General features: G+C 43.1%; 2 protein-coding genes across 2 annotated transcripts; one reads left to right on the top strand and one right to left on the bottom strand.

The window, feature by feature from the left end:
* Window positions 1-2,205: 2,205 nt before the first annotated feature.
* Window positions 2,206-3,572, top strand: LOC121624428 (histone H1.0-B). Its single transcript, XM_041962052.1, has one exon. The coding sequence runs from the start codon at window positions 2,451-2,453 to the stop codon at window positions 3,036-3,038; it is 588 nt and encodes a 195-aa protein (XP_041817986.1). The 5' UTR covers window positions 2,206-2,450; the 3' UTR covers window positions 3,039-3,572.
* A 1,309-nt stretch (window positions 3,573-4,881) lies between these two features.
* rhot2 (ras homolog family member T2) lies at window positions 4,882-13,831 on the bottom strand. The gene is made up of 19 exons (XM_041962049.1): window positions 13,655-13,831; window positions 12,731-12,789; window positions 12,100-12,181; window positions 11,901-11,944; window positions 11,368-11,421; window positions 11,190-11,242; window positions 10,792-10,900; window positions 10,494-10,595; window positions 10,266-10,364; window positions 10,063-10,171; window positions 9,853-9,973; window positions 9,579-9,663; window positions 9,298-9,443; window positions 9,066-9,166; window positions 7,690-7,820; window positions 7,477-7,557; window positions 7,261-7,383; window positions 6,427-6,629; window positions 4,882-6,214 (listed from the first exon to the last, which is right to left on the bottom strand). The coding sequence occupies exons 1-19, from the start codon at window positions 13,689-13,691 to the stop codon at window positions 6,097-6,099; spliced, it is 1,857 nt and encodes a 618-aa protein (XP_041817983.1). The 5' UTR covers window positions 13,692-13,831; the 3' UTR covers window positions 4,882-6,096.
* Between the last annotated feature and the right edge of the window lie 728 nt (window positions 13,832-14,559).

The following is a 14,559-nucleotide window of genomic DNA, read 5'->3' as shown; positions in this document are numbered from 1 at the left end:
AAAATGGCCTGCTCATTAAGTTACATCTCATTATACTGCTCATTACTTTGAGACGGTGCGTTGAGCAGGGCTCGGGAGGTCCAGTGAGTGTGGAGGACGTCCCTCTGTCGGCGGATGAAGGGAGTGGTCTAACCGGGGGAGAAGCCTGTGTTTGGCTGCTGCTTTCCAGCACCGCTTCCTAAACGGGGCACAAGACAATAACGCATCAGTCCGCACAATCGGGTGACAAAAACAACGCACCAATACCCGTGCACGCCCTCGCACAAAAAAAAATAATAAAACAAAAAAAAAACAAAACACACCAAAACATGCCGAAAGCTACCCCCGCGACACATGGCACGCATAGGAGTGGCAAACAATAGGCATGTTGTTCACATTATCATAGAGCCATTACTGTGGATTTCTACAGTATTCATATAAGCAGCGCACAGCCTAATTACCTCCCTCACTCATTCAACTGCGCCAAACACATCTTTTATTCACGCAGTCATTCCAGCTCTCCTTCCCCGCTGTACTCACCCTGTCATCTATTTACTCCCCCCCTCCCTCTTCCGTGCACTTGTGCTGTGTAGTGTAACTCACCCTCTCATCCTCTCCCTCCCCTCTTTAGTTCAGCTGAGCCACGTGAAAAAAAAGTCACTCATTCACTCTATCCCCCTCCCTCCTCGTTTTCACCCATTCAATCCCTCCTTGCTCACTCACCCACCAACTCACCCACCCTCTTGTTAAAAACACACCAAAAAAACAAACAAACCAAACAGTCAGTCATCAACTCACTGTGAGGACACAGGTGGAGACAGAGGGACATGGGCGCTGATAGCATCCTCTCTCAATTTAACTTCATTTTGACTATCCACGTTATTTATCGGCTCTAATACACAAAGCGTGCATATGAGGTATTGAGGTGATTGGGTATTTGAACGACAGTGGACACTTCATTGCTTCAAAATGGTCAGTATCCCAGTGTGGTTTGCACTGTAGAGGACCACCTCTCTGACAAACTGCCTGGCTGTCTCGCACCGCAGCCAGTGGATGGAGTGTGATGTGGATGAGGACGGAAACGTGGTTTTTGTCCAAAAATAGTGTCAAAGAAGTCAGATAAGCTTGCCACAAAAGTCGGAGAAAAAGACTATTCTAGTAGCTGTGACTTTCATATAGGAATCAAAATGGCGTTGCAGGGAGGGACATTAGACCTGGTATTAAAATAAGAAATATTAGAGGAGAAATATAGTAAAGTTTGTTATTTGGGAGCTTATTGTTGCTTGGGACGGGCACCACAGACCATCATAAAAATTAGGAGAGCCAAATGTCAAACCTGTTATTGACTGTGGTCTGATGCGCCAGTTCCTGAACAAAAGAAAGCCATCACTGCGCCTTATATTGAAGGACTTTGGTGTCGGCTGCAGTCCCCCCTGCAGCTGGACTCACACCTGGTTACACACCAGCCACTTGGACCCCTACCCGAAATATGGAGATCGATTTAATGATGCGGTATCAGAATCCCTGATCTTTGGAGGTGTTGGCAACTTTCCTGACAATGGAGCTCGAGTGGCGACTGCCATAGTGACAGTTATAAGCAATTCTGTCCAAAAACCAGCAAACACAGCGAAGCCGTCCGCCCTATTCCACCCCATATAAACACATATTATCGTCCCAAGTGTCACCTGTAACTTAGATATTGTGACATTTAATTTATAGGAGGTTTAACACCAAATAATCTCGACCACGTCACTCAAAGTCAATGGCCGGACTGTGTTAGTTGGGAAAATGTATCGATGTATTAAAAGCAAAAATGGAGTCCTACGCCGACCGAACCGCGTGCATCCGCTTAAGCATAGATTCAATTTCGATATGCATTGGATGATTTTGCCCCAGGTCCCGTCTGTTTGGGTCAATTTAACGCGAATTGTGCAAAATTGTTCACAGCACGCGTTACTTCCAGCCGGTTTTCCTGGAATAAAAGTTGCTCGCCGACGCGGACGACGGGAAACAAGTGTGTCCCCGTGAAGCCCAATGTTTCTGCTACCAGCCCATAATGTTTTGTGGATCAGTTCTCCGCCGTAGCTTTTATATTTGTCGGGAGTTGGAGGATGAAGAAACACAAACGGGACGGCGCCAGTTCCATGGAGTCCGCTAGATCAGCTGCTGGCAGTTGGTGTTCTCAATCACGTCCGCAGGAAGGCTTCATAAGCTCACTGAAGCGCCTGTGGAATAAGACACTTATGTGATCCGGTGTACCGACACGCTACTTTGCGTGGGCAATTAGAAAAACATTTTTACTACAACAGTTGAGTGGGGCATTGTTCGCAGACCCGGACTTTGTCGGGGAAAGCTTTATTTCTGGCCGTGCTTTTATTTCGCTGTTTCTGACGCTCCGGTGTACCAGCTGAGCCGGGTGAAATTACACCTCCAGGACTTTTTTTGTCAACTAACTCAAAAGAAAAGTCACCATGGCAGAGACGTCGGCAGCTCCGGCCAAAGCCAAGAAGGCATCCAAGCCCAAGAAACCAGCTTCTCATCCGAAATACTCGGATATGATCAAAGCAGCAATCGTTAACGACGCCAGCCGGAGCGGAGCGTCCCGTCAGTCCATCCAGAAGTACGTGAAGAAGAACTACAAGGTGGGCGACAATGTCGATGTACAGATTAAATTGGCCCTGAAGAGGCTGGTGGCAGCCGGGACTCTGCGCCAAATCAAAGGCATCGGTGCGTCCGGATCCTTCAGGCTGACCAAACCAGAGGACTCCAAAAAACCAAACAAGGCAGCGGCATCTGCCAAACCAAAGAAGGCGGCGAAGCCCACCAAACCCAAGAAGGCAGTCAAGCCCAAGAAGGTGTCCAAAACGCCGGAGAAGCCCAAGAAGGCAGCTGCAAAGAAAGTGAAAAGGGTCGCGAAAAAGGCGACCCCCACGAAAGCCAAAAAGGCACCAGTTAAGAAATCCAAGGCAGCGAAGCCCAAGCCAAAACCAGCAAAGAAGGCAACCAAGCCCAAGCCAAAACCAGCAAAGAAGGCAACCAAAACAGCCAGAAAGAAGTGAAAGGACAATATCAGAGAGACAAAGTCACTGTAAATACTTAAGGAAATGTTTTCGTATATGTATTATTTTTGTAAGGTCTCATGCAAACTTATGCTGTTTTTACCAGTAGTTTTCTCCCCATTGCACTATTGCCTATAGATGCTGTAGAAATACTTGTGAGCATTTTTATTTGCCGTTAATAATTCTGTTCATTTCTGTCTGATCCTTGGATACAAATAGGCTAGTCTAGGGTCTTGCTGAAAAGAAGAAAAAATGTATATACAGTTCAACTATTGAATAGTTATTGTTAACTGCACGGGGTCATACCGAAAATACAAATGTGTCAACGGTGGGCATTGTCGAGCCTTTACAATGTACAGAGCAGCGGCAGTGGACGTCAGCAAGATTTTCCTAAAGGCTCTATAGTTGTCGTTCGAGCCCCATTCTGTACATTTCCTCATGTTCAGACGACTCACTATACAAACATCTCACTGCATTCATTCACTTTTAAAGAGACTGTTTCTACTGCACTTCAATAAACCTTTGTCATCTTCTACGAAATGTGCTTGTCAACTTATTGCGCGCATTTTACGCGTGCGTAAAATGTTTGGTGAAGTGGCCGGAGGAATTTCATCGTTCATCAAAGGCGAATAGGCATAATGTGATCTATTACACAGAGCAATAACCCCGTCTTCTCTGTTCTAATAGATGTGTCTATATATACACAACACATATTTTCACACCCGTTAGCCTCTTTAGCCCGCTGCATGAAATTACATCTATTGTGCACCAAGATGTTGCAGACAAAGCCCACACATGGAGGCTCCAATGAGGAGGAAGACATTCTGATGCAGCAACATGCATGTAGGATACATGAAACACAAAAATAGTGACATGTGTAGACTGCAGGCTCTAATGTTATACGTTGGACTATGGAATGGACACTAAATGAGTCACATGAAAAGCAACGAGTGTTAAATATCATCAGGTAAAAGCGAGCAGTGCACTCTGAATTGCCTGACAACTGCTTCGCCTCCCAGTCAAGAGGGCAAACAAGGGAGGACACTTTAGTGATGCACAGAATAAAGCAGAGACTCTAAACGGAAACAAAAGTGCAGGCCCTTATGAGAACTGGACAGTGGCAAGCAAGGCCAAGACATTATTTTTTTTTTTATTTTTTTTTTTTTTGGGGGGGGGGTGAACTTAGTTTTCTATTGGTGTAAATATCTGTGTTCAAGTAAAAACTCCCGTGAATGCAGACCGTTAAGGTTTTTGTTACATTTGTTTTGTTTTTTGCTTCAGTCTAGCGCATATAACTACTCAAATTCCCAACATCCACTTTTCCTCAAGTGTAGCCACCGAGCAGTAAGGGGGCGGCTGTGCAGACACGCCCAGCGCTTACTGGTCCTGCCTCTCACCTGTCGTGCAACACTGCCATCTTGTGGTGTCTTGCAGGAACAGGCGACTCCTCTTCACTGCAGTTGGGACCGAGACAGCTGGAGTGACGCTGATGAAAGTCAAGATTTCACACAAATTACCCTCTACACTGTTGTTCATTATGATCTGTTAAAGACAGGTGTAAGATGGTCAAACTAACCTCTGGGAACAGCTTCAGGCTGAATGGTCAAAGCAGAGCATCCAGACTTGCCGAGCCGTGCTGTTTTCACATTTTGAGAGACTATGTGCAGAAAGGTAGTCAGTAATTGGTGTTCCTTGATCTCAGAGTAATCCAACATGAATATTGACAACACGCTACCTTTGGAACCCATTACTCTTCAGCAACAATAATAATAATATAAAGCATTCACAACATCTTTCATCCCAACAACCATAACGTCTTTTGGGCATCGAGGTCTCCATCGAGTCTGGTCTGTTCTTTTTATTAAGCATCTAAATCAGTTCACTTTCAAGTAAGAAAACAGCCATATTTTAAAAGTCACACAAGTGTATTCTGCAAAAAACAGCAGGTCCCCGGCTAAATTAAGCGGCAAAACAGACATTAACGTGACTGACTCGTGTTGAAAAACATTACAATGGCAGATTAGGTCTGTGACAAGGTCAAAGTGTATGCACAGTGTCAGGCGTACGCAAATAGAAAAAAAGCACAATTACCCATCTATTTTAGCTTCAATCTAAATTCAATTCAATTCTGATATGAACAGAGTGAAACTGAGTGGAAGCAGAGACAGATTTGACCAGATTTTTCTCTCATATTTTACCATTTTTAAGGTTTGCTCAGGCGTCTTTAATAGGAGAAAATATTTTCTGAATTTTTGCCGATGCATAAACAAACCGCCAGTTTTCTTCATGCTGCAGCTGATCAGTGAGGCTGTACTGCTAAAAACATTAAAATGTTTAATTCTTAGGCGAAATAATATGCCTAAGGGGCAAATAACATGCTAAGACTACTCACTGCTGCTGGAGTTATTTGGCAAATCCATTACTAACGTCTTGTATCTGTGGTGGCATGGTCAAAATGAAAATGTTCATTGAGGAGTTCCAGCAAGAGATTCAGCAGCAGCCAATAAGGCTATTCTTGTTAAAAATACTTCATATGGTGCCCTTTGGTTCTTCAGTCTAGTCAATTTGGCATTTTTTCTATATAATGCTCAGGAAACACCTCGTGCATAAAAGCTCTCCAATCTCACCATTAACACTTAACAGATGATTGATGTGAAAGCAACAGACTACACGCAACTGTCTTCCTGCACATCCTCCCCTTTGATAAAGCACCTGTTTGGACATGAACAGTTTTTCATATATCAATGCACCGAGCAATCACAGGCTAACTCCTACTTAGCCTGGTTGGACAGTATAAGGCAGAAAAAGCTGGGCACCGCAGCCTGGGGAATAACATGATCACTAGCTTCCAATTGCGATCAGCTGACTCAGAAGGGAGGATAAAGTGAAGAAGTCAGTCACTGAGAAAAGTCAGACAGGAAGACTTTCCTGGGAGCCTTTGGGGTGAAAAGTAAAAAGTTGCAGACTTGCAGTGGTTCTGGTCTTGGAGGTTTGGTCTTTATGGATGGATAGAAGCATGGTGGGGGGAAAAAAAAAAAAAAGCTCAGCTGGTTGTTAATCATTTCAGTCTGGCAACAGCTCTGTAGATGGCAAAACCCAGAACTGCAACCACAGCCGAGCCCAACGCCACTCTCAGCCAGAATGATGTGTTGCTCATGTCTGAACCATTCAGGTGTCTGGAGAATGGAGGAAAAACAATCATTAAGGATCAGTCACACAAAGCAACATACAGCTCATGCCATAAGAAAAACAAACGTCGAGCTTCTCTAACATCTCAACCTAAACACAGAATGTCTTGAACATTTCCGTGAATGATCTTTATACTTTCCAGCTTTACAATGATATCTGATTTGACTTGAGAGCAGCAGTTTGTGTAACTAGAACGTACGGGTACATTGCTGCCCAGGCAAGCCTGGTGGAGATGTCCTTGCTGGTGGAGTTGAGGAGCAGGCTGGAGAACGGCAGCGGTGGAGGCAGTCGGTGTTTATAACAGAACTCTGCTGGAGTCATCCCGTGGAACTGCTTGACCTCAGGAAGGTCCACCTTTGAAGCAACCAGCACACATGGGATGTTGCTCTCCATGTAGTGTTGCTAAGTAAGAAATGGGATCAAAAATTAACACTTAAGTTGAGAGAAAAGAGACTCCACCCTGTTATCTGTCAAAGTCTGTCACGTGACATGTTTGTTTATTTAGTTTATTCATTGGTGGAGACACACATTTGTTCCTGTGGGTGTCAAGTGTGTGACAGTAAGCAGGCAAAAAGAGTAAGTGTTTACATGCAGCCTTTTATTCCACAAATAATCACAATAACGTGCCACGATGATCATGGGCGTTTTCACACCTCTAGTTTATTTGCGCTGGTCTGAATCAGTTGACGAGCTGATGAACTTGGAGCGCAGCACTACAAACCATGTGAGAACATTCAGTTCACTCAATGGTCACATGTGTCTGGGGGGTGAGCAGGTCCTGACTTGGGTCCACTGACCAAATATGCAAAGCGCATCGGGCTACGGGAGTTGTTTTGGTCAAACATGCGGAGTACGCCAGGTTGTTGGATCGGATCATGTTCCCACCACAAACGAACCTCTCCAGAGTTTGTGTGGGATCTGGCAAACGCCAGCATAAACAATGTCAAGTGGAAGGGTCACCTATGTGAATGGCACAAACTAAGAACACTGGTATTACCCTTTAAATGCTCCTGTAACCTTTGCTGTGACTGACCTTGTATATACTTGCACAGTAGTCGAAGGAATGTGGGTCACTGGTGTCATACATGAGACAAGCAACATCACAGGAGGCGTCTGATGCCTTCAGGAACTCCACCTCCACATCCACCTCATTGAGCTGCAGGCAGGGAGGAGAAGAGTGTGGTGCTGAGGCTTTAGTCAGGATCAGAGGTTAAGGGTCTGCATTTTGATCAGGATGGGAACTACTTACAATAAGGTATTTCTCCTGGTTGCTGACTTGGACAGTGTTTATGGCATAGGGCGAAAAGGCACTGCTGGAATTTGCTTTATTCTGGTGGTGGTGGGGGGGCAGGAAACAGTGACTACTTAGCGTTATCAATGCTGATGATGTAGACAAATTCATCACACTTTAATAACACAACATTCAATATTTTAAGATCCAGACTAGCAGATGGCGTCATACCACAACGTTGCGGCCTGCAAAGGCCTGAAGAAAGGCTGTCTTGCCCGTCCCCCGCGGTCCGATCACCTTGCACAGAAACACTGACCGCTGTGTCTGGCACTTCTCCAGGTCCACTTCTTTCTCCCGTGTTACTGCATGTATAATCAAGCAGAAAGACAAAATATTACACAGTATAAAATGTAAAGAAGCACACACAGGCCTACCAATCTATCAGTTTGAATTTGACTAGCTTAGCCACGAGAACACAGCTGAGCCCCTGCCCTACGTCACTAAGTGGTAAAATTTTTTATTCTTTTTGACTTCCAGTACAACAGACATCATGTGTGGTCTAATCATTTGACCAACATCGTCATTACAAAGGTCAAAGCTGAGAAATATCAACCTGCCACAGCAGCTGTTGTCTCAGCTCTTCTACATGGTAACACATGAGTGCATTCTCTCCTGTTTCATCGCCATTTAGTTTGTCTTGGCCACCCATTGGTACGTTCAGGCTTGACTTCAACCTTAGGTAAAGTGACCTCTAGTGGCAGTTAGGGACAAAGTGGTACTGAACTGAGAACATAATGCAGGTAAACACTACACCTGTGTAAAGTGCAACCCAGTTTGTGTTAGGCAGCATGACATCACAGGTTTAAAGTCAGAGAACGCAACACTAACAGTGAGAAGACATGCAGGCATGAAATTTGAGGAGAAAATAAAATCACATCCCAATAAAAAGAAAAACAAATGTACAATAACAATTAGCATCAGTACGACTTAATCAAAAGGTTCAGCGGCATAAAGCACAGTGACAAATGCTAAGCCGTAGACCTCTTGTTAAAAGATCCGTATTGATTTTTGTTGCTCTCTTAGAGTCAACTTAAGCTGTTCACCTCTGAGACAGTATGTGTGTGATTAGTAGCAAACATATTACTTCACACCCTTCAATCTTCCCACGCTTTGCTGACAAACCGTCCTCTGACTGCCACATGCAATACATCTGGGTACCATATACACCCACTCCATTAAAGCAATAACCATTGTCATCTTCGTTAACGTTCACAAGAACAACATGCATATCAGGTGTGGAGAGCGCATTATATTTCAAGCAGAAACGTGTCAACACACATGCAATTCACAGACTCCCAACTCAAATTCTATGGCTTCAAATCTCAAGGACAAATGTACATGTATGTAAATCTGTTAGGCTACAGTGGACAGGATTAAGTCTAGTAATCCTCCTACAGAGCAGTGCTTAAGTATGAGACTCGGAATTAAGTTTTCAAACAGGATGTATAGTAAAGTGCTCTCCCATGTTCCAAAGGAAGATGGCTAATTTCCATGCAGTTTGCTGGGACTGCCTACAATCAGTCTGTCACACACATGCGCACACACACCTGTGATTGCGGTGGTCTGTGATTCCTGCTCAGTGAGGATAGGGTAGCCTAGGTATCCTAGGTGCTCCAGGCAACGGTGGATGTCAAGATATGCGGAAAGCCTGCATGTGAAGGGAATGACACACGTGACCTTTGAACAGTGCAGGGCGTACACTGCCAACCATACTGTGCACAAAAGTGTAAACCAAGTGCATGCTTAATACATAAAGTCATTCACAATGACAATACTTACGTCCACTGACAAAGGTAGCCTTGTTTAGATATGTAGCCCTCCTCGGTGGTTGGAACAGTCATGTAGACCTCTGCACCCCATGGCATGTAAGGACAGACGCAGAACAGGTTCCTAAGCTCTGTCGGTGACAGTGCAGAGTCTTTGTCCTAAGAGGGAAAACAGTTCACTTCAAAACAAGGAAAACAATATTTAAAATGCCATGTAGAAAACCGAGAGCCACTGCTGGAAACTTACTGTCCAGAAAGACACTGTGACCAAAGGCAGCTAGTATTCTTACTCACTTCATCGTACTTGTCAAACAGCTGCTGGAGGAACTGGTGACCTAAATGACTGAGCTCTGTGGTGCAGCCGACGGGAACTCGTAGCCTGACAACAGAAAAACAACGACTAGATGTTCAGATACCTGAGCATTCCTGACTAGTGTGCGCAAACATAACACTGTCAAATGGAAACACAGGAGAAATACGGCAACACTGAGATGGATGACTACGTAGAATACAGGGACAGGGATCTCTACTCCACAATAATGTTTGAAGATATAGCAACAAGACATACTCAGGGTAAAGGTAATCATCAGTCAGCTCAAGGTTGTCATCATAACCAAATTTCCTGAGGATAGTCCACGTGGTCTCATGTCGGCCCCTCTGGATAAATAATGTATTAAGGAATAAGAAACCTGAAAATAAAAGAAAGAATTCTTGTAGAGTGTGGCCTTGCAGCAACACAGTTTAAAGTTGCATATTTTCATTCATGACTGAACTATACCATTTAGGGTCAGGCCATTGTCCTGAACCCCATCGCTGGTGTTCTTCCAAACCACTGTCTTCACATCCTCTAAAGCTTGAGGTGCCAGAGGATTCCCAAAACAAGATTTCTGCAGATGAAGGTGGATAGATTTTTTTTTTTATATACAAAATACTTTGTTTCAAACAGTAACTGAGAAGATATTAAGCGATTTTAACTGGCACCTGAAAGCAGTTGAGTTCAGCGTCGCTGAGGATACGGTCGTTGTCCTGGTCGGAAATGTAGAATATTCTGGTAAGGGCTCGGACACACAATGGTTTTAGCTGGGGAAAAATATTGGAAGGACAAAAATTGAAGCATTATTCAACCAATCATTTGTATGCACATGTGTAATAAGTGGAGAGGCACAGGTTGACTGCACAGTTGGCATCCCATTTCCAAAACCGACTGACCTGTTTATCCTCAGGGTCATAAAGAGGTGCAGTGGGGTGAAGAACTGCCTTCTGTGCATAGTAGAAGAGCTCTGAAATGTTTTTGAGGTTCTTTGCAGAACACTTGAAAGACAAACAGCAGAGATAATATTTCAGATACAATTATGTAAGCAGTATAAAAACCCGATAAAGTATACATGTGTAAATATTTGTGTAAAAGCCAAAAAGGGTGTGTGTATCTCAACAGTTGGGTTAGCAGGAGTGCACAGACTGCAGTGATTAGCAGTTCGTCTGAGAGAGAGAGAGAGATCAGCCTCACCTCAACACATGTCTCAATCTCAGAGAACTGGTTCATGATCGGAAGAATGGTTTCCATCGAGCTCCCGCAGCGCAAATCAGACTTGTTTCCCACGAGGATGATGGGAACTCTATCACAATGTATGGAGACAGGGTACCTCTCAATACAACATTATCATGATATGTTTGTGTATAAAAGTTACATCACAATCATAAAATGCGAGATATAATGCAAATCAGTTGCAAATAGTGTGAATTGCTTGCACTAACACTTCCCACATGCCGGGAATTTTCTGATGCTCTTTTGTCTTATGCATGTTGACTTAGTGAAATGGAAGAACAGGCTCAAATTTCCACATTATCAAGTTTGCCAACATTATGTGCAAATAGTAGGAAGGAGGGCAAACAGCTCATACATACTTGTTTCCTTTCTCCGCATCTCCATTAACTAAAGGTATCCATTTAGTTCTGATCTGAAAAACAAGAGGCAGCGTATGGTGTAATTTGTTCTGTATTTTAAATGCATTACGTAAATGTGATATACAGCATGTGGAATGTATGAGTATGAGACAATGTAAACCAAATAGGAGGTTACTACCTTGTCTATTGTTTCCTCGTTGGTGACATCATAGACTACACACACCACGTTAGCCTGTGTGGGTTGGAGAAAAAACAGGCAAGGGTGTTTACACCAAAAACAGAATCAAGCTGGTATGGCTTCCAACAAAATCCTCGATGATATTTAATTTCAGGATTCGACATAAAAAAATCGAAACATGACAAAAGGAAAGAAGCATGGAAAGATGACAAAGACTGACTAATCAGATGTAAAAACATCCAAGTGCATGCTACAAAGTGCAAAAGAGTTTGTGTAGAAAAACACATAGAGACAGAGAAACAAGTATGAAAAAGATAAGGCTTAGGATATTTACAGTGCTGGCCTGAATGGCGTAAAAGCTGGGCCTCCTAGAAATATGACTGGTTTTACCAAAATTGCGACAAACCAAAGTTGCTATTTTCAGTCAGAGGTGGCACAGCATTGCTCAAGATTGTTCCTGCCCAAATCAACTCTTCAGTGCACCTGCAATGCAATTGTTCAGTTCGTTCATTAGCCCTGTGTGGTGTACTTGCCTTGATGATCTCATCTCTGAGGACTTCATCCTTTTGCTCTTTTTCTGTTAGGGTTAAAAACAAACATAAACAAATCTGAAGCTCATGCCATTCAGACCCACATGCATCACCTGCGGCTCCAACAAAGTGGGCACATGCACACATTAAATTATGGACTGAAAAATAGGTGTGCTACGTGTTAGCCTTCAGGTCATGTTACCTGAATAGTCCACGATGTGTGTGGGCACCTTCTCTGGAGTCACGTCAGCAGGGATGGTGATCTCTTCAGCTCTGGGGGGAACCTGTCAGAGATTGTAGATCACAGATGAACTCCCAACCATAACTTAATCACGCTACAGCTTCCTGTAACGTAAGGCGCACATTTCTATTTTTTGGATGGACGTGGACACGATTATGGTTTTTTGTAAAGTAAGCCATAAGATGAAGTGCTGGAGCAATTTTCACTTTTGGAGGCAACATGTCAACACTAGTGCAAAATGTATTAGTCATTAAACCCACATGAAAATGAATAGAATATGACTGCAATAGGAGTAGGAATAGTTAGGCTGTACATATTACAAGGTAAGCTGTGAAGGAAAATGGCCATTTTATTAGCCTGCACACAAAGAGCAGCACAGCGTTAATCAAATTGTTTTCCTTCCTGAACAACAAAGTCACAGTCTGCTGAGTAATGACTACTGTAGAGCAACTGTGGCAATAATTAGCCAACAGTGGTCAACACAGGCTATAACAGGCAGTGGGTCAGCTACTTGATCTCCCCCAGCTTTCTTCAGCGAAAAGGACTTTTAAGCAAAAACACATTAGTGCTGACTAGCTGTACTAACACTCACCTCTTCTGGAAACTCCTCACCAACCAAAGACATGATGAGAGACGTCTTCCCCACTTTGGCTGTGTGAGAGGGCAACATGAGGAGGATGAGAGGATGTGCTAGAGAAAACCTCAAAGACCCAATTTGGGTTTTGTGCAGAAGTTAGAACTGTAAAATGTACCAGCAAGTTAGCTGATGATTCCTTATGTTATCATCGACAGCGGAGTTTTAAACCCCTGAATTAGCCTAAATGTCACTGATATAACTAGGTTATGCACAGGATGCCTGACATTATACTGAGCCGTTAACCTCTATATACAGCTAGGTTAAGATGATGGAAAATGTCACTTTCAACAAAGCACGGTGACATGAAAGTCATAATTTAACTTGAGATAGATAACGTTAATGCTATTAGGTTAGCGAACTCTCCTAACGTTAAAAAAATAGCGTTAACGGTAGTTCTAATGGCAACTGCCTGACAGCAGCGTTAACAATGAAGCTAGCTAATAAATGGCTCTTTAATTAACTGAGAACTTTTAATATAACTGATAATTAAAAATACATCTGTGTAATGTGTAACGTGGCTGTCCGTGGACGACAGCTGATCACTTAGCGGATGAAAAACCACATTTACTGACTTCTCGATGGGAGCTAGCTAACCTACTAACGTCCACAACTTGTCCGCAAAGTTACTCTGTGCCAAGTTAGCATTGCGGAAATTAACATTTGGAAAAGTGTTCACTTCGTAGAAAACAAACCATATTATCTGAAAGGACGAAGTTAGTGTAGACGAATACATTTTCCTTTAAAAACAGTTACCAGCACCATGCCACCAGGAGCAACCGAGGCAAATTCAGCTGCAAGTTAGTAACGTTAAGTTAGCTACAACAGCTAATGTTTGCTAGTCTTTTAGCTTATGGTCGGTTGCCAGTGCGAGTGACTTACGTTCCCCCAATAAAAGTATCCTGACGTCTTGTTTCATGTTTCCTCTTTGTTTGAAAAAGAGTCAGACACGGTGCAATACTACAGTGACATTTATCTTTCATTTGAATGCGAAATTTCTAGCTAAAATAAAATGTGTGCCTTTCCACATCGGCATGCACCCAAGGTGAAACCATATCATTCCGGTTCACAGAGGAGACGGTGTAAACGCGCCCTCTGCTGGCCGAGCGACCATCGACTTTGTATGCTCTCCGTGCTCACGCTCTCTAACATGCTATTTTCAGCTTGAGAAAATTGTATTACCTAATGGAAAGGGTAATGATGAAGGTTTCATTTTGGGAAATTATTCTAAAATTGCTGGGGTAAAATCCAACACCTGATTCTCCACCTTTTCTCATCCAAAGCTCAATTTCTACTTCAGAAAAGAGACACATTGTCAAAATTGGAGTTTTGTCCATTACACAGGAGTTAGGTGTACAATACAGCACAAACAAGAGAAGTGCAGAGGATAAACACATCAGCTGTTGTTTACCACAGCTCAAGTGCTTGTTTCCCAGCTTTGCTCATATTTCAGTATGAAACATGTCTGTCGTGTTCAATATTTTCCTCTCATTGCCATGATTTAACCTGCCTCTGGGGCACTCGTTTTCTACTTCCCGCTGATTTTGTATTAAATTAAAAGCTCTCATCCTCATTAGACTGATTCTAACATTTCTTGTGATTGCTTGATCATCCTTGGAAAAAAATAAATACTGTTAGTGCTGCACATTAGGATCTCTAAGTGCTTCAGGGTATGTGCATTTTATTTCATGTAGCACACACTGCTTTCCTTCAATAATACAATTATAATGTCACCATAGACTTAACTCTTATCCTTAACTACCATTTAAAATAAGGCTGCATGATAT

This window comes from Chelmon rostratus, chromosome 21 (genome assembly GCF_017976325.1).
Source record: "Chelmon rostratus isolate fCheRos1 chromosome 21, fCheRos1.pri, whole genome shotgun sequence".
Lineage (NCBI taxonomy): Eukaryota > Metazoa > Chordata > Actinopteri > Chaetodontiformes > Chaetodontidae > Chelmon > Chelmon rostratus.
This window is presented reverse-complemented; position numbering and strand designations above follow the sequence as displayed.

Coding starts and splice junctions, on each gene's coding strand:
- rhot2 (XM_041962049.1), bottom strand. CDS start 13,691: ATGAAACAAGACGTCAGGATACTTTTATTGGGGGAAC. Junction 11,945..12,099: donor ACACATCGTGGACTATTCAG/GTAACATGACCT, acceptor TAACCCTAACAG/AAAAAGAGCAAAAGGATGAA. Junction 9,167..9,297: donor GGCTACCTTTGTCAGTGGAC/GTAAGTATTGTC, acceptor CTTCACATGCAG/GCTTTCCGCATATCTTGACA.
- LOC121624428 (XM_041962052.1), top strand. CDS start 2,451: ATGGCAGAGACGTCGGCAGCTCCGGCCAAAGCCAAGAAGGCATCCAAG.